The sequence below is a fragment of the Carettochelys insculpta genome, chromosome 32 (assembly GCF_033958435.1).
Source record: "Carettochelys insculpta isolate YL-2023 chromosome 32, ASM3395843v1, whole genome shotgun sequence".
NCBI classification, from domain to species: Eukaryota; Metazoa; Chordata; order Testudines; family Carettochelyidae; genus Carettochelys; species Carettochelys insculpta.
The window spans coordinates 1,806,651-1,829,896 of NC_134168.1; the positions used below are offsets into that span (position 1 = coordinate 1,806,651).

At 62.4% G+C, this 23,246-nt stretch overlaps 1 protein-coding gene across 2 annotated transcripts; it reads right to left on the minus strand.

The window, feature by feature from the left end:
* Positions 1-913: 913 nt before the first annotated feature.
* Positions 914-23,074, minus strand: METTL17 (methyltransferase like 17). Of its 2 annotated transcripts, XM_074982342.1 has the most exons (14): positions 22,982-23,074; positions 8,864-9,017; positions 7,762-7,911; positions 7,588-7,684; positions 6,365-6,446; positions 5,494-5,567; positions 5,330-5,424; positions 3,878-3,948; positions 3,351-3,458; positions 2,928-2,996; positions 2,493-2,543; positions 2,284-2,376; positions 1,526-1,713; positions 914-1,118 (listed from the first exon to the last, which is right to left on the minus strand). In XM_074982342.1, the coding sequence occupies exons 1-14, from the start codon at positions 23,051-23,053 to the stop codon at positions 929-931; spliced, it is 1,494 nt and encodes a 497-aa protein (XP_074838443.1). In that variant the 5' UTR covers positions 23,054-23,074; the 3' UTR covers positions 914-928. The 2 variants fall into 2 exon arrangements, with proteins under 2 accessions (XP_074838443.1, XP_074838444.1); XM_074982343.1 differs by lacking the exon at positions 2,284-2,376.
* Positions 23,075-23,246: the final 172 nt, after the last annotated feature.

The following is a 23,246-nucleotide window of genomic DNA, read 5'->3' on the forward strand; positions in this document are numbered from 1 at the left end:
CTCTACCCACCAGCCCCCCCTGCCCTCCCAGAGCCGGGGAGAGAACCCAGGAGTCCTGGCTCCCGGCCCCCTGCTCTACCCACCAGCCCCCCCTGCCCTCCCGGAGCTGGGGAGAGAACCCAGGAGTCCTGGCTCCCGGCCCCCTGCTCTACCCACCAGCCCCCCCTGCCCTCCCAGAGCCGGGGAGAGAACCCAGGAGTCCTGGCTCCCGGCCCCCTGCTCTACCCACCAGCCCCCCCTGCCCTCCCAGAGCCGGGGAGAGAACCCAGGAGTCCTGGCTCCCGGCCCCCTGCTCTAACCACCAGCCCCCCACTGCCCTCCCGGAGCCGGGGAGAGAACCCAGGAGTCCTGGCTCCCGGCCCCTGCTCTAACCAGCAGCCCCCCCTGCCCTCCCGGAGCCGGGGAGAACCCAGGAGTCCTGGCTCCCGGCCCCTGCTCTAACCAGCAGCCCCCCCTGCCCTCCCGGAGCCAGGGAGAGAACCCAGGAGTCCTGGCTCCCGGCCCCCTGCTCTAACCACCAGCCCCCCCCCCCCCCCGCCCTCCCAGAGCCAGGGAGAGAACCCAGAAGTCCTGGCTCCCAGCCCCCCTGCTCTAACCACCAGCCCCCACTGCCCTCCCGGAGCCGGGGAGAACCCAAGCGTCCTGGCTCCCGGCCCCTGCTCTAACCACCAGCCCCCACTGCCCTCCCAGAGCCAGGGAGAACCCAGGAGTCCTGGCTCCCAGCCCCTGCTCTACGCACCAGCCCCACTGCGTGCGGAGAACCCAGGCGTCCCGCCGTGGCGAAGTCCAGTAGGACACAACCCGAGTGATCTCTGCGAGGTCGGGCTTCCAGAGCGGCCGAATGGCTGCGCCGGGCTCGGGGGGGGCACCCCACAGACGGGCTCCCAGGCGCCCGCGGGAACAGGCACGGCCAGGTCCTCCAGGCTCTTTATTGCACACAGGTGGGGAGGGACCCAGGAGTCCGGCTCGCTCCCTCGCGGTCACCCTGTGGGGGCAGCCGACCCGGCCCCGATCCCTGGGGGGCCCCTCCGGCAGCCCCCCCCGTGGCCTCCTCTGCAGGCGTCGTCACAGGCAGCCGGTCGCCCCAGTGGCTCAGCCGGGCACAGCGATACAGATCCCTGCGGGGAGACACGAGTGAGGGGTCGGCCCCGAACCACAGCCAGTCCCCTCTGCCTGCCCCACAGCCAGCTGGTCCTGCCTGGGCTGGGGGAAGGCGGCGCCCCTAGGGGGGACGGGCTCTGCCCCATTCCATGCCCACAGCCAGTCCTGCCCTGGGCCAGGGAGCCAGCGCCCCCAGAGGGCCGAGGCCCTGCCCCGCTCCCTGCCCCGGGCCGGGGGGAACCGGCGCCCCCGGAGGGCCCAGGCCCTGCCCCGCTCCCTGCCCCGGGCGGAACCCCCGAAGGGCCCAGGCCCTGCCCCGCTCCCTGCCCCGGGCCGGGGGGAACCGGCGCCCCCGGAGGGCCCAGGCCCTGCCCCGCTCCCTGCCCCGGGCCGGGGGGAGCCCTGCGGCGGGAGCGGCCCGTACCTGCCGTGCCGGCGGGCGGTGACGAGGGCGTGCTGGAGCTGCCCGTCGGGACAGCAGAGGTGACAGTGGACGTGGCGGGCACGGGCCAGCACGGTCTGGGTGATGCGGGGCCAGGGCTCCCCGCCAGGCCCCCGGCCCCGCCGCAGCACCAGGAACGAGAACAGCTCCCCCCGGGGCGCCGGCGGGTTCTGCAACCAGAGGGGTCAGCTGGGGGGCAGGCTCCCCGTGGGGCCCAGTGGGGGGGGTCCCAGGTTCCCTGCAGGGCCCAGCTGGGGCGGGGGGCGGGCTCCCAAGTTCCCCGTGGTGCCGGGGGGGGGGCCCCAGACTCCTCATAGGGCCCAGTGGGGGGGTCCCAGGTTTCCCGTGGTGCCGGGGGGGGGTCCCCAGACTCCTCATAGGGCCCAGTGGGGGGGGGTCCCAGGTTTCCTGTGGTGCCGGGGGGGGGGGTCCCAGACTCCTCATAGGGCCCAGTGGGGGGGTCCCAGGTTTCCCGTGGTGCCGGGGGGGGTCCCCAGACTCCTCATAGGGCCCAGTGGGGGGGGTCCCAGGTTTCCCGTGGTGCCGGGGGGAGGGTCCCAGACTCCTCATAGGGCCCAGTGGGGGGGTCCCAGGTTTCCCGTGGTGCCGGGAGGGGGGGTGTCCCAGGTTTCCCATAGGGCCCTGTGGGGGGAGGGGGGTCCCAGACTCCTCATAGGGCCCGGTGGGGGGGTTCCCAGGTTTCCCGTGGTGCCCGGGGGGGGCTGGCAGGCGGCACTCACCCAGCGGAAGGGCAGCGGGTGGTACTTCTGGAGGTAATTGCAGGGCAGGGGGCGCTCGGGGTTCAGCCGTGGGCAGGGCAGGTGGTGCGGGCACTAGCGGGCACAGACCAGCGTCAGGGGACCCTGCGTGGCCCCCTCCCAGCCCCCTGGCCAGGCGCCCCCTGGCCTTGGCCTGACCCCAGTGGCCTCAGCCACCCACTGGTACTCACTGGGGCGAAGACGTGAGCCTCCCGCGGGTCGTGGGTCACCTTGTCGCCCCCCTGCGGCCAAGGGGAGAGTTACAGCCAGGCGACGGGGCTGCTCCCCCACGCGGCCGGCCCGGATGCCTGGGTCCCGTCCCATCCCCTCCCACCTGAGCCCTCCCCCTGGGGGCACAGCCCCGCACGGCCAGCCCGGACGCCTGGGTCCCCTCCCACCCGAGCCCTCCCCCCGGGGTCACAGCTCCACGCGCGGCCGGCCCGGACGCCTGGGTCCCTTCCCGCCTGAGCCGTCTCTCTGGGGGCACAGCCCCACATGGCCGTCCCAGATGCCTGGGTCCCGCTGTCCCTCCCGGGGAGCTGGGGGCCCTGGCACTGTGGCTGGGGAGAGATGGGGGGCAAAGGGGGCTGGCACCCCAGCCCAAAGAAGGAGCAGGGTCCACGCACCCCCAGGACGATCTCTCGGGCTTCCATGAGGATCTGGTGCCCCTCCTTGGTCCCGTTCTCCACCAGCACCTGCACAGGACAGGGGCTGAGAGCGGCCACGCTGGGGAAGGCGGGGGGGGGGGTCGCTGGCCGGGCTGGGGGCAGAGGGTTGCAGGCTGGGCTGGGGGACTGACCCGGCACAGGGGGAGCCGACCCAGCACAGAGGGAGACCCGGGATGGGCAGGGGGGGCCGACCCAGCACAGGGGCAGATCCGGGCGGGCAGGGGGTCGCTGGCCGGGCTGGGGGCAGAGGGTTGCAGGCTGGGCTGGGGGACTGACCCGGCACTGGGGGAGACCCGGGCGGGCAGGGGGTCGCTGGTTGGGCAGGGGGACCGGCCCGCAGGGGAGGGGGAAGGTGTGGGTTGTGGGTGCGGGGTCCCTCACCAGGAAACCATCCGTCTTCCTCCACAGGGTGCGTACGGTGTCCCGGCGCTCGGCCAGGCTGGGCAGCTCTTGCAGGGAGAAGGCCGAGACCACCAAGTCGAACCGCACCTGCCGCGCCGGGGGGAGACCCGGGAAGTCGGCAGGGAGCAGCCGGGCTTGGCCCCTCGCCGTGCTGTCCTCGTGGGGCCAAAGCGACGGACCAGAGCCAGCCGCACCGACTCCGCCACCCCCCAGAGCCAGCCGCACCCACGTCTACCCTCACACGGCCACCGCATCGCCCCAGAGCCAGCCGCATCCACGTCTACCCTCACACGGCCACTGCATCGCCCCAGAGCCAGCTGCACCGACTCTGCCACCCCCCAGAGCCAGCCGCATCCACGTCTACCCTCACACGACCACCGCGCCCAGAGCCAGCCGCACTCCGGCTCTGGCCCCAACACAGCCACAAGGCAGGGTGGAAGGGTGCCAGGCAGGTAGCCCAAGCCCTCCCCCAGGTCCCCGGACCCTGAGTGCCTGCAGCCCCTCACCTTGGGGGAGACGGGCAGGAACTGCCGGAAGTGGACGCCCCCGAAAAGCGGCGCCTGCGACTTGGAGCCACCTGCAGCGCAGAGGGACAGACACACGGACGTCAGGGCAGGCGGATCGGCCAGGCCCATGAAGTGGCAGCCCGGACTCCTAGGATCTCTTCCAGGTGAGAGAGGGGGGATGGCGTGATGGGGTTCAGGGGTCCCTGAGCGCTGCCCCCTCCCCCCCCCACAGGCAGGAGTGTGATAGAGTTCAGGGGTCCCCAAGCTCTGCCCCCCACCCCCACCCGCAGGCAGGAGCGACTCTCACCCAGCAGGTAGAACAGGAGGTTTGTGAGGCGACAGAGCCCAGCTCAGCACAGAGGGGTCAGTACAGCCGGCAGAGACAGTCATTCCAACCCGTCCTGGGGAGAGGAGCCCGAGGGGGGCCCCTCTGGGGTGCAGCTTCCCCCCTGGCCAGGCTGGCTGCCCTCCAGCTCCCTCTCCCCCAGCTCCTAACTGCCACCTCCGATTCCAACCCCGCTCGGCTCCTCCCTGCTCTGTGCTCAGGGCAGAGGTGTTACCTGCCAGCCTGGGGTACAGCCCAGGGGTCATCCTTAGCCGCTGGGAGCTGCTCCGCCTGTCACACACATCCAGCCTGAGTCTCACACGCACCCCCCCATCACAGGTGGCAGAGACCTCCACTGGTTAGAGCAGAGGGTGGGGACTCCTGGGTTCCCCGCGGGCGGCAGAGGGGAGCAGTGGTTAGTGCGGGGGCCGGGCGCCAGGACTCCTGGGTTCCCCGCGGGTGGCAGAGGGGAGCAGTGGTTAGTGCGGGGGCCGGGCGCCAGGACTCCTGGGTTCCCCACGGGCGGCAGAGGGGAGCAGTGGTTAGAGCAGGGGCCAGGTGCCAGGACTCCTGGGTTCCCCACGGGCAGCAGAGGGGAGCTGTGGTTAGCGCGGGGGCCGGGCGCCAGGACTCCTGGGTTCCCCACGGGCGGCAGAGGGGAGCTGTGGTTAGCGCGGGGGCCGGGCGCCAGGACTCCTGGGTTCCCCACGGGCGGCAGAGGGGAGCTGTGGTTAGCGCGGGGGCCGGGCGCCAGGACTCCTGGGTTCCCCGCGGGCGGCAGAGGGGAGCTGTGGTTAGCGCGGGGGCTGGGCGCCAGGACTCCTGGGTTCCCCGCGGGCGGCAGAGGGGAGCTGTGGTTAGCGCGGGGGCCGGGCGCCAGGACTCCTGGGTTCCCCACGGGCGGCAGAGGGGAGCTGTGGTTAGCGCGGGGGCCGGGCGCCAGGACTCCTGGGTTCCCCGCGGGCGGCAGAGGGGAGCTGTGGTTAGAGCAGGGGCCAGGCGCCAAGACTCCTGGGTTCCCCGCGGGCGGCAGAGGGGAGCTGTGGTTAGCGCGGGGGCTGGGCGCCAGGACTCCTGGGTTCCCCGCGGGCGGCAGAGGGGAGCAGTGGTTGGAGAGGGGGCCTTACCTTGTAGCAGCCTCTCGGCAAGCGCCAGCATGGGAGCCGAGGTGTCCACACACACGTACTCTCGCAGGCTCTGGCCCCAGATCTCACGCGCCGACCTGTGGGGATGGCAGGGTGAGCCAGCCACAAGGCCAGGCCCCCTGGCCCCCAGGAAACCCCCCACTCACCAGCTGACGGAGCCCGTCCCCGAGCCAAAATCCAGCAGCGTGCGCGGGGCGAAGGCCGGCTCCCGCTTCCGGATCTGGGGCAGAGAGAGACCATCAGCCCCCTGCAGAGCCCGGACGCCTGGGTTCTCTGCCAGGGCAGTGGAGCTGGTGGTTGGAGTGGGGCAGGGCTGGGGGACCGGGGAGCAGTGGTTAGAGCAGGGGCCGGGCACCAGGACTTCTGGGTTCCCCGCAGGTGGCAGAGGGGACCAGTGGTTAGAGCAGGGGCCGGGCACCAGGACTTCTGGGTTCCCCGCGGGCGGCAGAGGGGACCAGTGGTTAGAGCAGGGGCCGGGCACCAGGACTCCTGGGTTCCCCGCAGGCGGCAGAGGGGACCAGTGGTTAGAGCAGGGGCCGGGCACCAGGACTCCTGGGTTCCCCGCAGGCGGCAGAGGGGACCAGTGGTTAGAGCAGGGGCCGGGCGCCAAGACTCCTGGGTTCCCCGCGGGCGGCAGAGGGGACCACTGGTTAGCGCGGGGGCCGGGCGCCAGGACTCCTGGGTTCCCCGCGGGCAGCAGAGGGGAGCAGTGGTTAGAGCAGGGGCCGGGCGCCAGGACTCCTGGGTTCCCTGTGGGCAGCAGAGGGGAGCAGTGGTTAGAGCAGGGGCCGGGCACCAGGACTCCTGGGTTCCCCACAGGCGGCAGAGGGGAGCAGTGGTTAGCGCGGGGGCTCAGGGACAGGAGTGAGGCCTAGTGGTTAGAGCAGAAGCAGCTGGTTAACCAATTAAAGTGGGGGCGCCTGGGCTGCTGCAGATGTGGGCCCCATGGGGCTGGAGCAGCGCCCCCCAGGCAGCCGGCCCACGGTTCCCAAGCCAGGCGCTGAGTGGGCGGCTCACCTCATGCAAGGCTCTGGACACCGCCGCAAAGCCCCCGGCCAGCCGAGCGGCCATGTACACCAGGCTCAGCTCCTCCGTGTACCTGGGAGGGGAGGGACAGGTCAGCCGGGGGGCAGCGCTGACCTCCTTCACTGCCTGCCTAGAACTGGGGCCTTGCGCCCCACCCCAGAGCTGGCTGCACCTTCCTCCCTCGGGCAGCAGCGCTGCCCGGCCATTCCCCAGCGGCCCCACCCCAGAGCTGGCTGCATCTCGGCGCCAGCTGAGCCACTCCTGTGACCTCCTCCCTGTCTGCCAAGGGCCAGGGCTGGTAAATAGCCGCTCCACCCCTCCCCAGAAGTGGTTGCATCTTGGCGCTGGGTGAGACATAAGTGGGTGGCTGTCCCCAGCTGTCCCTCCCCAGAGCTGGCCGCATCTCAGCGCTGGCTGAGCCAGTCCTGCGACCTCATTGCTGTCTGCAAACGTTCTGGGCTGGTAAACAGCCGCTCCACCCCTCCCCAGAGCTGGCTGCATCTTCGCGCTGGGTGAGACATAACTGGGTGGCTGTCCCCAGCTGTCCCTCCGCAGAGCTGGCTGCATCTCAGCGCTGGCTGAGCCAGTCCTGTGACCTCGTTGCTGTCTGCAAACGTCCTGGGCTGGTAAACAGCCGCTCCACCCCTCCCCAGAGCTGGCTGCATCTTCGCGCTGGGCGAGACATAAGTGGGTGGCTGTCCCCAGCTGTCCCTCCCCAGAGCTGGCTGCATCTCCGCACTGGGCGAGACATAACTGGGTGGCTGTCCCCAGCTGTCCCTCCCCAGAGCTGGCTGCATCTCCGCACTGGGCGAGACATAACTGGGTGGCTGTCCCCAGCTGTCCCTCCGCAGAGCTGGCTGCATCTCAGCGCTGGCTGAGCCAGTCCTGCGACCTCATTGCTGTCTGCAAACTTGCTGGGCTGGTAAACAGCCGCTCCACCCCTCCCCAGAGCTGGCTGCATCTTCGCGCTGGGCGAGACATAACTGGGTGGCTGTCCCCACCTGTCCCTCCCCACAGCTGGCTGCATCTCCGCGCTGGCTGAGCCTCTCCTGTGACCTACTCCCTGTCTGCCAAAGTCCAGGGCTGGGAAACAGCTGTTCCACCCAACCCCAGAGCTGGCTGCATCTCGGCGCTGGGCGAGACATCACTGCCTGGCTGTCCTCAGCTGTCCCTCCCCAGAGCTGGCTGCATCTCCCAGCCCACGAGGGCCTCACCTCAGCGCCTCCCAGTGGTAGGTGGTTTTTCGGAGCCTGCTCAGCACCTTCTGCTGCAGCCGCTGCTCTTTGCTGTCGGTCCAGGGGCTGCGGAGGTCTGAGGGAGGGAAAGGGAGAGTCGGCTGGCGCACCATGGAGCAGAGCCCCGCCACCGCCTGCCCCCCGCGCACTCACCTGCAGCCTGGGCTTGGATTTCCTCCCTCAGCCGCTGCTCCAGGTCCTGCCCCCTCTGCTGCAGCTCCCGGGCCTCCGGGGGGCGCTTCCGGCTCCACAAGTAGTTGGTCAGGGCCACAACCTGCTCCTTCAGCCCGCGCACCGAGGACTCTGGTAGCAGGGAAGGAGGAGACACAATGGGCCCAGAGAGGAGTCCCTCACACTGAATAGAGCGGGGGTTACCTGGTGCTGCGATGCAGCCAGCTCTGGTGCGCAGCCGCTGGGTAACAGCCACACATAACACCACCTGAGAATGGCTCTCCTGGCCCTGAGATGCAGCCAGCTCTGGGGCAGAGCCGCTGGGTAACAGCAACACACAACGCCACATAGGGACAGCTCTCGTGGCCCTGAGATGCAGCCAGCTCTGGGGCACAGCCACTGGGTACCAGCCACACAACACACCACATACGGACAGCTCTCCTGGCCCTGACATGCAGCCAGTTCTGGGGCACAGCCGCTGGGTAACAGCCCCATCTAACGTCACATAGGGATGGCTCTCCTGACCCTGAGATGCAGCCAACTCTGGGGCAGAGCCACTGGGTAACAGCCACACATAATGCCACATAGGGCGGCTCTCCTGGCCCTGAGATGCAGCCAGCTCTGGAGGTGCAGCATCTGGGTAACAGCCACATATAACATCAGATGGGGATGGCTCTCCTAGTGCTGAGATGCAGCCAGCTCTGGGGCACAGCCACTGGGTAACAGCCGCACATAACATCACATGGGGATGGCTCTCCTAGTGCTGAGATGCAGCCAGCTCTGGGGCACAGCCACTGGGTAACAGCCACATGTAACATCAGATGGGGATGGCTCTCCTGGCCCTGAGATGCAGCCAGCTCTGGAGGTGCAGCATCTGGGTAACAGCCGCACATAACATCACATGGGGATGGCTCTCCTAGTGCTGAGATGCAGCCAGCTCTGGGGCACAGCCACTGGGTAACAGCCGCACATAACATCACATGGGGATGGCTCTCCTCGCGCTGAGATGCAGCCAGCTCTGAGGCAGGACTGCCGAATAACAGCCATGCATAACTCCACATGGGGCCTGGCAGCAGTTACTTACGCTCCACCAGCAGCTGGGCAGCCTTCACCAGCTCAGCCGGGAGCTGGACGCTCTTGAGATGCAGCACTCCAGGGTGCCGGCGGTGGGGGACATTGCCCAGAAAGTCAGAGGAGTTGTCCACCTGGGAAACCTTTGGGATGATGGTGGCGAAGGCCTGAGCAGGGAGAAAGCTGTCATGAGAGCAGGGCCCGACAACCAGTCCATACAGCCCCGTATGGCCTAGGTGGGAGGGCCCATACAGGGCTGTATAGCCCAGCAACTAGCCAGGGAGGCGGCAGGGACATAGGGGGCTGTGGCCCTGGCAGGATGCACAGCCATGCAGCCTGCATTGGGGCTGGGCGTTCTCAGGTGATGGGGGCAGCGTGCTCTGAGGGAGAGGGGGCGGATCGGAGCAGGGTTACGCCCTACGAAGAGGGCCGGCCCCACAGCACTGCTCTGGTCCGTATAGGGCTGTACGGCCCAGGAGAGGCCAGTCATAGGGGCAGGGCCATGCAGCCTGCGGGGCTGTGTCGCTGGGGTCAGAGCCCGTCGACGGCTGGTTTCACAAAGAGGCAGTGGAAGGACTGAGAACAGCCTGTACCTCCCCGGGCCATCGCGGGGACCAGTCTGCAGCAGGCGTATGGCCCAGCGGGGTCCCCCCAGCCCGCTGGCACAACTCTCTCTCCCTCCCTCGCAGCTCACGGCCCAGCTTATCTTATCAGGCGCTCCCTTCTCTCGGCCGGCCCCGACTCGGCTCCCAGCCCCAAATGGGACCAAGGTCCGCTGGGCGCGTGCTCTTGACTGCCACCGCCACATCCTTCCCAAGCCCCGGCTTGCCCACCGCCCCTTGCGTGGCTGCTGGCCCCCACAGGGCGGCCACAGCCCGGGGAGGAAGAGCCCTCTCCACGGGCCCTGCGGGACCCAGCGCCCGCCTGCTCCACAGGGGGTGGTCGGCCCCTCCAAGCGGGCTGGTCAGATGGCGGGCGGGAGGGGCTGGTCCACACGCAGAAACAGACCCGCGACGACACAGGCCCAGCCAGAGACGCTCAGACCGAACCCAACCCAGCATCCCGCCTTCTGACGGGGCCCAGAGGGAGTCAACAGCCCGAGGAATCTGCCACCCATCTCCAGCCGCGGACCAACACGGCCCAGGGACCCGTTCCTACCCGGCTGACGAGCCATGCATTTAGCGAGCTCTTTTCCGGACCCTGGTAAAGTCCTGCTCTCTGCCCGGGAGCCACACAGGCCGCCCACGCACTGCGTGAAGGACAGCCTCCCCGGTCAGCTCTCACCCCGCTGCCCCGTCGCTGCATTCGGCAACACCCCCAGGTCTCCTCGGAGGAGGAGCACACAGCCCCTCCTTAGCCCGTCTCCCCACCAGGCCTGGCCTCGCCGACCCCCACAAGGCCTCCTCGGCCACCTCTGTTCCACGCCCACAAGGCCCCCCTCTTCGGACGGATCCTGCCCCAAGCCCCGAATCTCTTCTCATCCTCAACCGAGCTCTGCCCAAGGCCAAGCGCCCCTTGCGCAGATGAGGCGACCGCATCTGGACGCAGCTGTAATACTCTGGGCACAGCTGGAGAAATCGATCCACGGTCACTTCGCTTAAATCCGGGCCGCTCGCAGCCCCAGGCTGGGATTTCCTGCTCACCACGGCCGATCCAACCAGCCACCACAGCGCCTCCACCAGCCCCACTGGCCGGCCAGAGCCACACAAGCAAACCACAGACTGCCCAGCTGCTCTGCCAGCCCAGAGCAACAACCCCCAACTTCAGGTGAACAACAAAAAGTCCTGGGGCACCTCACAGACCAACAGATATTTTGAAGCATGAGCTTTGGTGGGCAAAGCCCCCTTCGTCAGATGCAGGAGTCTTTGCGCCCACAAAAGCTCATGCTCTAAAATATCTGTCAGCCTACAAGGTGCCACAGGACTTCTTGTTGTTCTCGAAGACACAGACTAACTCGGCTCCCTCTCTGATACTAACTCAGGTGAGAGGCTCTTCAGCCTGTTTCACCAAACACCGCACAGACTCTTCCAGACCCCGCAGGGCCCAGCCCCAGACCCCGGTCAATATAGACTTGGATCTTCCCCAAACAACCCGCTCACCAGTTCTTTCGCTCTAACAGCTAAGGGTTTAGTAATACCAAGGGAAGAACAGGGCCGGCGATGCTATTTGCTGATTCTTGAAAAATCTTTGGAAGTTCATTTCAGGTTTGAAGCGCTGTGGATCCGGCCCGCTGGGGTCCACGTGCTGGACACGGACCCTTGGAGGCCACAAGACAAAGGATCCCAGATGGACCCTGCTAAATCCACATCATTCCTCTGAGGGACAGGCCCCCACAGCTATCTCTGTTACTTTCCATCGGCGGAGGGAAAACCCCATTACCCCCCACAGGCCGTGGCCCACCGCCTACCCGTTAGGTCTCTGGGCTGAGTTTCCATTTGTCGCAGTCCCAATAGGAAAACCTCCCATCACACAGTGGGTGTTGGCCGTCCAGGCCTTTGCTCAGTCCGTCTTCCTGGCTGGGGTGGAGCCTCCCCTCCGTCTGTGAACCTCAGCGTTGGAACCTTTCTCACCCCGCTGCAGAGCTAAACCTCTATAACTCCACCTACACGCATGATACAGACACCCAAGTAACCCACATAGACCCAGGGCATCGTCAGCGCCCCTTGACACCTCACAGGGCACACCAGCACACCACTTGGGGCCAATCGCCCCACTGGCCACAGGAACGGTTTCCGGACCCAATATAAAAGTCCAGCCCTGCGACAGCAGTATTCAAGCTGGGGCGCAGCACGCAGTTACCCAGAGGCAATAAGATATTCTCGGTCTTAGTCTCCACCTCTTTCGGGATGAGCCCTAACGTCATGTTGGTGTTTCCGGCTGCTGCGGCGCATTGAGGGGATGTTCTCGGAGAACTCTCTCCCATGACTCCAAGATCTCTCTGGAGTGCAGACAGGTAGTTCAGGGCCTGTCACTTCGGGCGTGATCTTTTTTAACGCACGTTACTTTACATCTATCCAGGCTCAAGTCCATCTGCCAGTTGGTTGCCCAGTGGCCCAGCTTGGAGAGATCCTTTGCAGCTCTTTGCCCCATGCCTGGGACCGCTCTCTTGGGTGCTTTGGTATCACCTGCAAATGTTGCCACCTCACTGTCTAAACTTTGCTCTAGACCAGTTATAAATGGTTGAATAGGATTGGTCCCAGTACAGACCCTTAAGGGACACCACTAGTTACCTCTCTCCTTTGTGAGCCTCACCATTTTATTCCTACCCTTTGTTTCCTGCCGTTTAACCAGTTACCGATCCCGGAGTGGTTTATCCCAGGACAATGGACTTTACTTAAGAGCCTTGTTATATCTAGGTACACAAGAGTCACTGGCTCCCCCATTCGCCACATGCTTATTGACCCCGGCAGAGAACTCTAGTAGATTGGCGAGGCATGATTTCCCTTTACAAACAACATGTTGAATCTTGCTCAGCAAATTATGCTTTTAAAAATCGATATGCCATTAGTTATCAGGTACCGACTGAAAGGGCAAACTACAAACCACAGGTTGTAGTTCTGCAGTTTCACACGCGAGTTCCTGCAGGACTCTTGGGTGAGTGCCATCTGCTCCCGGTGAGTCATTAAACAAAACAACCTGAAATTGATAAATGTATTAATCTGTTGCAAAACCACGTCAATCTGGGGCACCTCCTCAGATTTGTCATCTACAACAGCAGGTCGGGTTTGGGGATCTCCCTGGCACCCTCAGCCATGAAGACCGAGGCAAAGAATCGATTTACGGCTAGATCATGTTTGAAGTCTCCAGGACCGGACGGCATTCACCCAAGGGTTCTGAAAGAACTCAAATGTGAAATTGCGGAGTTATTAACAGTGGTTTGTAACCTATCCTTTAAATCCACTTCGGTACCCAATGACTGGAAGACGGCCAATATAACACCAATATTTAAAAAAGGCTCTAGAGGAGACCCTGGCAATTATAGACCGATAAGTTTAACATCAGTACCAGGCAAATTAGTAGAAACACTAGTAAAGAATAAAATTGCAAGGCACGTAGAAGAGCACGAATTGTTGGGCAAAAGTCAGCATGGTTTCTGCAGAGGGAAGTCGTGTCTAACTAATCTATTAGAATTCTTTGAAGGGGTTAATAAACATGCGGACAAGGGGCACCCAGTGGACATAATATACCTAGATTTCCAGAAAGCCTTTGACACGGTCCCACACCAAAGGCTTTTATGTAAATTAGGTGGTCATGGGATAGGAGGAAAGATCCTTTCATGGATCGGGAATTGGTTAAAAGACAGAAAACAAAGGGTGGGAATAAATGGTAAATTTTCACAATGGAGGAGGGTAACTAGTGGTGTTCCCCAGGGGTCAGTCCTGGGACCGATCCTGTTCAACTTGTTCATCAATGATCTAGAAAATGAGGTAAGCAGTGAGGTGGCCAAGTTTGCAGATGACACCAAGTTGTTCAGGACAGTCAAAATCAAAAGGGATTGTGAAGAATTACAAAAAGATCTCAGCAAACTGAGTGATTGGGCAGCAAAATGGCAAATGAAATTTAATGTGGGTAAGTGTAAGGTAATGCATGTGTGATGGGGTTCAGGGGTCCCCCTGCACTGCACCCCGTCCGCTGGCAGGAGAGACTCTCACTCAGCAGGTACAACAGCAGGTTTATTAGGCAACAGATGTCCAGTTTCTCACACAAGCAACAGCACAGCAGCCAGAGACAGTCCTTCCAACCCGTCCTGGGGGGAAGACCCCGAGGGGTGCCCCTCTGGGGTGTAGCTTCCCCCTCCTCAGGCTGGCTGCCTTCCAGCTCTCCCTTTTCCTAGCCTCTAACTACCACCCCCGATTCAAACCCGTCTCAGCTCCTCCCTGCTCTTTGTTCAGGCAGAGGTGTCACCTGCCAGTTGTAGCCCCAGGGTCATCCTTAGCCACTGGGAGCTGCTGCTTGCCTCGGACATCCAGCCTGACTCACACATGCACCCCCCCCCCATTCCATCACATCTCTCCCCGCTTCCAGACCGCACTGAGCGGGGTCACTCGGCCAGTGACCTGGGGAAGTTCGGGGCCCTCCCTGCGTGACAGGGCATCGGCTATGGTGTTGTTGCTCCCCTTGACGTGGACCACCTCCATGTCGTAGTCCTGCAGGAGCAGACTCCACCGCAGGAGCTTGGCGTTGGCCCCTTTCATGTGATGCAGCCAGGTCAGGGGTGAGTGATCGGTGTACACGGTGAAACGCCATCCAAACAGGTACGGCTGCAGCTTCCCCAGCGCCCACACCATGGCCAGACATTCCTTCTCTATGGCCGCGTAGTTCTGCTCCCGGGGCAGCAGCTTCTTACTCAGGTACACAATGGGGTGTTTCTCCCCTTTGTCAGTCACCTGCATTAGCACCGCCCCCAGCCCCATGTCTGAGGCATCGGTGAACACCAGGAAGGGCTTGTTGAAGTCTGGATTTGCCAGCACTGGGGCCCTGACCAGAGCCTCCTTCAGCGCGCAGAGGGCCTCTTGGCACTGCTCGGTCCAGACCACCTTGTCAGGCTTTCCCTTTTTACACAGCTCCGTGAGGGGGGCTGCGATGGAGCTAAAGTGGGGCACAAACCTCCGGTAGTACCCCACCATCCCAATGAAGGCCTGGACCTGCTTCTTAGTCTGGGGTGTGGGCCAATCTCTGACAGCCTCCACTTTAGCTGGCTCCGGCTTTAAGCAGCCGCTGCCCACCTTGTGGCCCAGGTAGGTCACCTCAGCCATTCCCACCTTGCACTTCCCTGCCTTGATAGTCAGACCGGCCTTCTGGAGTCGGTCCAGCACCTGCTCGAGTTGGGACACATGGTCCTCCCACGTCTGACTGAAGATGCAAATGTCGTCCATGTAAGCCAGGGCAAAGCTCTCCATCCCTTTCAGTAGCTGGTCCACCAGACGCTGGAAGGTAGCAGGTGCCCCCTTGAGGCCAAAGGGCAGGACCAGGAACTCGTAGAGCCCCACAGGGGTGATGAAAGCCGACTTCAGCCGGGCATCTTGGTCTAATGGCACTTGCCAGTACCCCTTGGTGAGGTCTATGGTGGTGAGGTAACGGGCTCCCCCTAGCTTGTCTAAAAGGTCATCAGGCCTGGGCATGGGGTAGTCGTCCGATACAGTGATGGCGTTAAGCTTGCGATAGTCCACACAAAACCGAACAGACCCATCTTTTTTAGGGACTAACACCACGGGAGAGGCCCAGGGGCTGGACGAGGGTTGGATCACCCCCAGAGCCAGCATGTCTTCAACCTCCCGCTCTATGTCCTGAGCCGTCCTCCCTGTGGCTCTGAATGGCACACACTTGATAGGGCCGTGGGTGCCTGTCTCTATTCGGTGGACAGCCAGGTCAGTGCGTCCGGGTCTGTCCGAGAACAGCTGTTGATGCGAATGCAGCACCTCCTTGATCTCCGTCTGCTGGGCAGAGGTCAGCTGGTCTGAGAGGGGAATAGACTCCAGCAAGGAGCCGGCTCCAGTCCTCGTGAGTAAATCCACCAAGGGATCATCCCCCTGCCCCTCCCAGTGTCTGCACACGGCCAGCACCAAGTTCTGTCTGTCCCAGTAAGGTTTCATCATGTTCACATGATAGACCCGGTGGCTGTGGGCCCGGTTCGACAGTTCCACCACATAATTCACGTCATTTAGCTGTTTGACGACCCTGAAGGGCCCATCCCAGGCCGCTTGCAGCTTGTTCCGCCGCACAGGTATAAGGACCATCACTTGATCCCCGGTGGCATAGGCTCGGGCCCTGGCGTTACGGTCATACCAGACCTTTTGCTTCCTTTGGGCCATGGAGAGGTTCTCCCTGGCCAGGCCCATGAGCTCGGTGAGTTTTTCCCGGAAGGTCAGTACATACTGTACCACTGACTCCCCTTCAGGAGAGGCCGTCCCCTCCCACTCTTCTCTGAGCAAGTCCAAGGGTCCCCGTACCCTCCTTCCATACAGCAGCTCAAACGGGGAGAACCCCGTGGATTCCTGGGGCACCTCCCTGTATGCAAACAGCAGGTGGGGTAAGTACTTGTCCCAGTCATGGGGGTATTGATTCATGAAGGTTCTCAGCATCTGCTTCAGAGTCCCATTGAACCTCTCCACCAGCCCATTGGTCTGCGGGTGGTAGGCTGTGGCCCAGGTGTGCCGGACCCCACACTTGTCCCACAAGCTTTGCAGTAGGGCCGACATGAAGTTGGACCCCTGATCTGTGAGGACCTCCTTGGGGAACCCCACTCTGCTGAAAATGGACAGCAGTGCATCCGCCACGGTGTCAGCGTCGATAGAGGTCAAGGCCACTGCTTCTGGGTATCACGTGGCAAAATCTACCACCACCAAAATATATTTCTTCCCCGAACGCGTTGCCTTGCTGAAGGGGCCCACTATGTCTATAGCCACTTTCTGGAAAGGCTCCTCTATGATGGGCAGTGGCCTCAGGGCAGCTTTCCCCTTATCTTGGGTCTTCCCCACCCTCTGGCAGGGATCGCAGGACAGGCAATACAGACGGACAGCTGCAAAGATCCCTGGCCAGAAAACGTTCTGTAACAACCTTCTCCTGGTGCGGTGGATCCCCTGGTGTCCTGCGAGCGGGACATCATGAGCTAGGTACAGCAGCCTGCGCTGGTACTTTTGGGGAACCACCAGTTGCCTCTGGACCTTCCATGGCTCCGCTTTGCGTCTGGGAGCCCATTCCCGGTACAGGAATCCCTTTTCCCACAGGAATCTCTCCCTGCAGCCCTCCCCCAGCTGTGGAGCTGGGCTGAGACTGGCCAGTTCCCTCAGCTTCTGCAAGGAGGGGTCTCTCTGCTGCTCTGCCTGGAATTCTTCCGCTCGGGCAGGAGCGGAGGCTACTTCCCCATCCCTGCCTGGCTCCAGCACTCCTGGCCTGTGAGATCTGGTTTTTGGGGGCCCCCTTTCTCTCAGGGTTGGCCCCTGTGGCTTTGGCTGGGCCTGTACCCCTGAATCTGGGGAGCGCACCCCTCGTTTTCTTTGGCTACGGGTCAGGACCAGGGCACGAGGGCGTTCACCTTGCCAGTTCTTCAGGTCAGCCCCCATCAGTACATCCGCCGGCAAATGGCTGTGCACGCCCACTTCCCTGGGGCCTTCCTTATCCCCCCATTTCAGGTGCACCCTCGCCATGGGCACCTTGAAAGGGGTCCCATCAATTCCTGTTATCGTCAGGTGGGAATCGGGTATCATGCAGCCCGGTGCCACCACCCCGGGTCGGGCCAGCGTCACGTCAGCTCCTGTGTCTCAGAACCCCGTGACCTTTTTCCCGTCTACCTCGAGGTGTTTGAGACACTTGCTCCACAGAGGTAGCGCTGCCCCCACTCTGTAAACTGGCCTCTGAGCATTTGGTCCCCCTGAGGAGCTGGTCTGTGGGGCGGACTTGGCCCAATCCGAGTGCCCATTGTCAGCACCACCCGCCTTAGCCGCCAGCCCCTCTGGCTTCTGGGACCCCACCCAGTTGACTCCATGACCCCCCGGCCTGCTCAACCTGTCTGGGAGCCTGGGGCACTGGGTTGCTCTATGCCCCTTTCGTCCACAGCGGTAACAGCCTGGGTCTTGTTGTGTCCCTCGGGCCGGCTGCTTTGTCCGGGTTCTGTTTGGCTCTCTGGGGGGTGGGTGGCTGGCCCCTCTTTCCTGGGCTTGCCCAAGAGGTGGTCCCCTCTGTCGTACAGTTAGGGACCGGTCTCTCTGAGATTCTCGGTTTCTCCAGGACTCCCTCTCCCTCCGGGACTCCCTCTCTCTCCGAGACTCCCTCTCTCTCTGAGACTCCCTCTCTTTGTGGGGCTCACTTTCAAACCTGGCCCGGCTGTTTGTGAAGTCATCTGCCAGTTTCCCTGCATCATGTGAGTCCCCCGGCTTCCGGTCCACGAGCCACACCCTCAGGTCAGGTGCGCACATCTCGTAGAATCGCTCCACGACCGCCAGCTCGATCAGGTCCTCTACGGACTGGGCTCCCATTCCGAATGCCCACTTCTGGTAGTATTGCTTCAGGCGGGCGGTTGTATCTACGTGGGTTTCCTCTGGCCTCTTCTGCGCCTCCTGGAACTTCTTCTTGTACATCTCCGGAGTCAGCCCGAACTTATGCAGCAGGGCCTGTTTGAACCGTTCATAGTCCCCAGGCTGCAGCCCCACCAGCTGGCTGAGCACCGCTGCGCCCTTCCGGCCCAGCAAGGGGGTGAGGTGCCGGAGCCACTCATCTGGGGGAACCTCATGCAACTCACAGGCTCGCTCGAAAGCGGTAAGGAACTCGTCCATGTCCCCTGGGTCCTGACACTGGGCCAGCACACGCGTCTCCAAGTGACTGGCCACCCCGAGCCGTCTGGCCCTCTCCCCGCTTACCGCAGCTGGGGCTTCTTGGCGTCTCGCCTCTGCCATGGCCCGCTCATGCTCCCGCTCTCGCTCTCGCTCTCTCTCCTTCCGTTCTCGTTCTTTCTCCTCCCGCTGTGTCTCTTGTAGCTGGCGCTCGTGCTCACGCTCTCTTTCCCGTTCCTGGCGCTCGTGCTCACGCTCTCTTTCCCATTCCTGGCGCTCACGCTCTCTTTCCCGTTCCTGGTGCTCCAGTTCCTTTAATTTCACCTCGAGTTCCAGCCGTTGCAGCTCTGCGGTGGGGGACTCTGCCCGCGATGGACCACCGCTAGCTGAGCGCGACCTGGCGGGCACCGCGTCTGTCTGACGGCGTCGAGCCCCCGCTCGTGTCGGAGAATCCGAAATGCTTCCCGAGGCTGACCGGCCACTTTCTGCCGGGACAGGCTCTGCCCCCCCGGATCGGTCATTCTCTTCCAGCTGTGCAATCAGCTGGGCCTTGGTCGCCTTCCCCACGGTCAGGCCCCTCTCTCTGCACAGCCCCGCTAGCTCTGCCTTCAGGAGTCGGGTATAATCCATCTCCCCGCTATCTCCCGGGGTATCCACTCACCAGCAGCAGCTGCAGGAATGGCTCTGTTCCCCCTCTGACTCTTGTGAGACTCCTTCCTTCTCTGGTGCTCAGTCAGCCACTGCTGGGAGCTCATCCGTGGGTGCAGTGCATCCCACTTCTGACACCAGTGTGATGGGGTTCAGGGGTCCCCCTGCACTGCACCCCGCCCGCTGGCAGGAGAGACTCTCACTCAGCAGGCACAACAGCAGGTTTATTAGGCAACAGATGTCCAGTTTCTCACAGAAGCAACAGCATAGCCGCCAGAGACAGTCCTTCCAACCCGTCCTGGGGGGAAGACCCCGAGGGGTGCCCCTCTGGGGTGTAGCTTTCCCCCTCCTCAGGCTGGCTGCCTTCCAGCTCTCCCTTTTCCTCGCCTCTAACTGCCGCCCCCGATTCAAAACCCAGCTCAGCTCCTCCCTGCTCTTTGTTTAGGCAGAGGTGTTATCTGCCAGTTGTAGCCCCAGGGTCATCCTTAGCCACTGGGAGCTGCTGCTTGCCTCGGACATCCAGCCTGACTCACACATGCACCCCCCCCACTCCAATTACACGTACTACATGATGGGGTCAAATTTAGCTACGACAGATCAGGAAAGGGATCTTGGAGTTATAGTGGATAGTTCTCTGAAGACATCCACGCAGTGTGCAGCGGCAGTTAGTAAGGCAAATAGGATGTTAGGAATTATTAAAAAAGGGATCGATAATAAGACAAAAGATATCATACTTCCCCTATATAAAACTATGGTACGCCCACATCTCGAGTACTGCGTGCAGATGTGGTCTCCTCACCTCAAAAAAGATATATTGGCATTAGAAAAGGTTCAGAAAAGGGCGACTAAGATGATTAGGGGCTTGGAAAGGGTCCCATATGGGGAGAGGCTAGAGAGACTGGGACTTTTCAGTTTGGAAAAGAGGCGATTGAGGGGCGATATGATAGAGGTATATAAAATCATGAATGGTGTGGAGAAAGTGAATATAGAAAAATTATTTACCTTTTCCCATAATACAAGAACTAGGGGACACCAAATGAAATTGATGGGTAGTAGGTTCAAAACTAATAAAAGGAAATTTTTCTTCACACAGCGCACAGTCAACCTGTGGAACTCCTTGCCAGAGGAGGCTGTGAAGGCCAGGACTCTATTAGGGTTTAAAAAAGAGCTTGATAAATTTTTGCAGGTTAGGTCCATAAATGGCTATTAGCCAGGGGTAAAGTATGGTGCCCCAGCCTTCAGAACAAGGGCAGGAGATGGATGGCAGGAGATAAATCACTTGATCATTGTCTTCTGTTCTCCTTCTCTGGGGCACCTGGCATTGGCCACCGTCGGCAGATGGGATGCTGGGCTGGATGGACCTTTGGTCTGACCCAGTATGGCCATTCTTATGAATGCTCCTTGAGTGCCTTGATCATCCAGTGGCCCCTCTCTGCCTCACTCTTCCTTTCACCTGGTTGTTCGGCTCTTGTCTGGTTTTCGTTGTGCGCTTTTCAACTTGGGGTACATACGTAAGTCGAGTCTCTGTGATCAGGTCTGCGAAAAGTTTCTGTGCAGCTCACAGGGATTTTACTCTTGACAACGCACCTTTTCGTTTCTGTCTAGCAGACCTCCTCAGTTTTGTGGGGTTCCCCTTTTGGGAATGAAATGCCATGGGGCTGGGCGGCTGTACCACATTTTCTGCCACAGGCATGTTAAATTTAATTCTGTTCTGGTCATGAGTTCCAAGCGGTCCAGCTGCACTCACCTCTTCAACCCCATCCTGTGCTCCACTTAGAACTAAAGCCAGAATTTCCTCTCCCCCCGGTGGGCTCCAGAACCCGGTGCTCGAAAAAGCCGACATTTCAGGTACCGAGAGGCGTTCTCTCTATCTCCCATCCTGAGGGGACGTGTCCCCAGTCAGTACGGGGACAGCTCAAAGCCCCCAGCATTACTGAGTTTTGTGTTTTCGTAACGTCTCGAATCTCCCTGAGCAGTTCACAACCGCTGGTCCTGTCCCGGGCAGATGGTCGGTAACGTGCCCTCCTGCTATCCTCTCACAAGAGCGTGGAATTTCTCGCCACTGAGCTGCTCTGGAACGTTCTGGTTCACTGAGATCTTTACGCCATTCGATCCTCCCTAGCCCAGCCCAGCCCAGGTAAATAAGCACTTAAAACCCGGGTCCCTTTCCAGCAGCCTAAGAAATCGTTTCTGTTCTGACACGGCCTGTAAGGTTCCCTTTCCCACGCTGCCCTCTTTACTAGGCTGCAGAGAGTCTCTGGGAACGTCCAGGACCGGGCCTCGGGGGGCGCCAAGCCACACGGCTTGGGTCTGGCGGGCGGGAGAGGCTGGCACTAGAGCACAGCACCGATAGGGCGTATCCATCATCCTTCCTCCGCAAACCAGACCTGGCTACTTGCTCCGGGGGTCTCTGGTCAGTACAGGGTTATATGGCCAGAGTCCATAGGGGGCTTTAGGACTGCCTGGGGGAGGTCTGACCCATACAGGGTTATATGGCTAGGGGGTCCACAGGGATCTTTATGGCCCAGGAGTGACTGGTCCCTACAGGGTTATATGGCCTGGGGGGGCATATGGGATTATACAGCCCAGCAGTCTCTGGTCCTTATGGGGTTATACGGCCCAGGGGGAGGCTGGTGCCTGTGGAGTTATACGGCCTGGGGGTGTCTAGTCCCTATGTGGTTATAGTGCCGGGGGGTGTCTAGTCCCTATGGGGTTATAGCGTCTGGGGGGTGGGGCATACGGGATTATACAGGCCAGGAGTCTCTGGTCTACACAGGGTTGTATGGCACAGGGGAGGGGTCCATACAGGTTACATGGCCCAGAAGGCAGGGTCCCTGCAGGGTTATATGGCCTGGGGGGTGGCGCATATGAGGTTAAGAGGCCAGGAATCTTTGACTCATATAGGGTTATACAACCCAGGGGAGACCAGTCTCTAGGAGGTTATAGGTCTAGGTGTGTCTGGTCCCTACGGTGTTATATGGCCTGGGGGGTGGTGCATATGGGACTATACAGCCCAGGAGTCACTGGTCCCTACGGGGTTATATGGCCCAGGGGAGTCTGGTCTCTAGGGGGCTATAGGGCCCAGGAGTCACTGGTCCCTACAGGGCTATATGGTCTGGGGGGAGCATATGGGGTTATACAGCCCAAGGGTCACTGGTCCCTATGGGGTTATATGGCCTGGGGGTCACTGGAACCTATGGGGTTATAAGGACTGGGGGAGAGGCCCATACAAGTTACATCTCTCAGGGGTCACTGATCATACAGGTTATACAGCCCTGGGGTCACTGTTTCCTATGGGATTACATGGTCTGGGGAGGGGTCCAGGCAGGTTATAGAGCCCGGGGGTCACTGGTCCCTATGGGGTTACAAGGCCCAGGGAAGGAGTCCATACAGGTTATAGGGTCTGGGGGCCTCTGGTCCCTAGAGGGTTATACGGCCCAGGGGAGGGGCCCATACAGGTTACAGGGCCTGGGGGTCTCTGGTTCCTATGGGGTTACAAGGCCCGGGGGAAGGGCCCATACAGGTTATAGGGCCCAGGAGTCTCTGGTTCCTATGGGGGTATATGGCCCGGGGGTAGGGGCTCGTACAGGTTATAGGGCCCTGGGGGGGTCTCTGGTCCCTATGGGGGTATATGGCCCAGGGGGAGGGGCCCGTACAGGTTATAGGGCCCGGGGGGGGGGGGAGTCTCTGGTCCCTATGGGGGGTATATGGCCCGGGGGAGGGGCCCATACAGGTTATAGGGCGCGGGGGGTCTCTGGTCTCTATGGGGGTATATGGCCCGGGGGGGAGGGGCCCGTACAGGTTATAGGGCCCGGGGGGGGGCCTCTGGCCCCTGTGGGGGTATATGGCCCGGGGGGAGGGGCCCATACAGGTTATAGGGCCCGAGGGGGGGATCTCTGGTCCCTATGGGGATATATGGCCCGGGGGGAGGGGCCCGTACAGGTTATAGGGCCCGGGGAGGTCTCTGGTCCCTATGGGGGTATATGGCCTGGGGGGGTCCTCGGGTCCCTGTGGGGGGTATATGGCACGAGGAGGGGGTCTCTGGTCCCTGCGGGGGGTATATGGCCCCGGGGGAGGGGCCCGTACAGGTTATAGAGCCCCCGGGGGGGGTCTCTGGTCCCTGTGGGGTCACATGGCCCGGGGAAGGGGCGGGGCCATGTCGGGGGGTTCCCAAGAGCGGGGCTCGCGGCGGTCACGTGCTCTCCCCCACTCACCCGGAGGGGGGACGGGCCGCCGCGAGGGTCCCAAAACCTCCGCCCGCGCCGCGCCGCCACGGAGGCCGCCATCTTGGAGCGTCCTCGGCCCCGCCTCCGGCGCCCAGCCAATCGGGGGCGACCACGCAAATTACGTACGTTCGAACCGGGCGGCGGGAGCGCCGATTGGGCCAGGCCCGTCCCGCTCTCCCTCTCCTCTGATTGGTCCGATCTCCGCTCGTCCCGCCCCCACGCCGGCGTTCCACGGCTAATTTGCATACTCGCC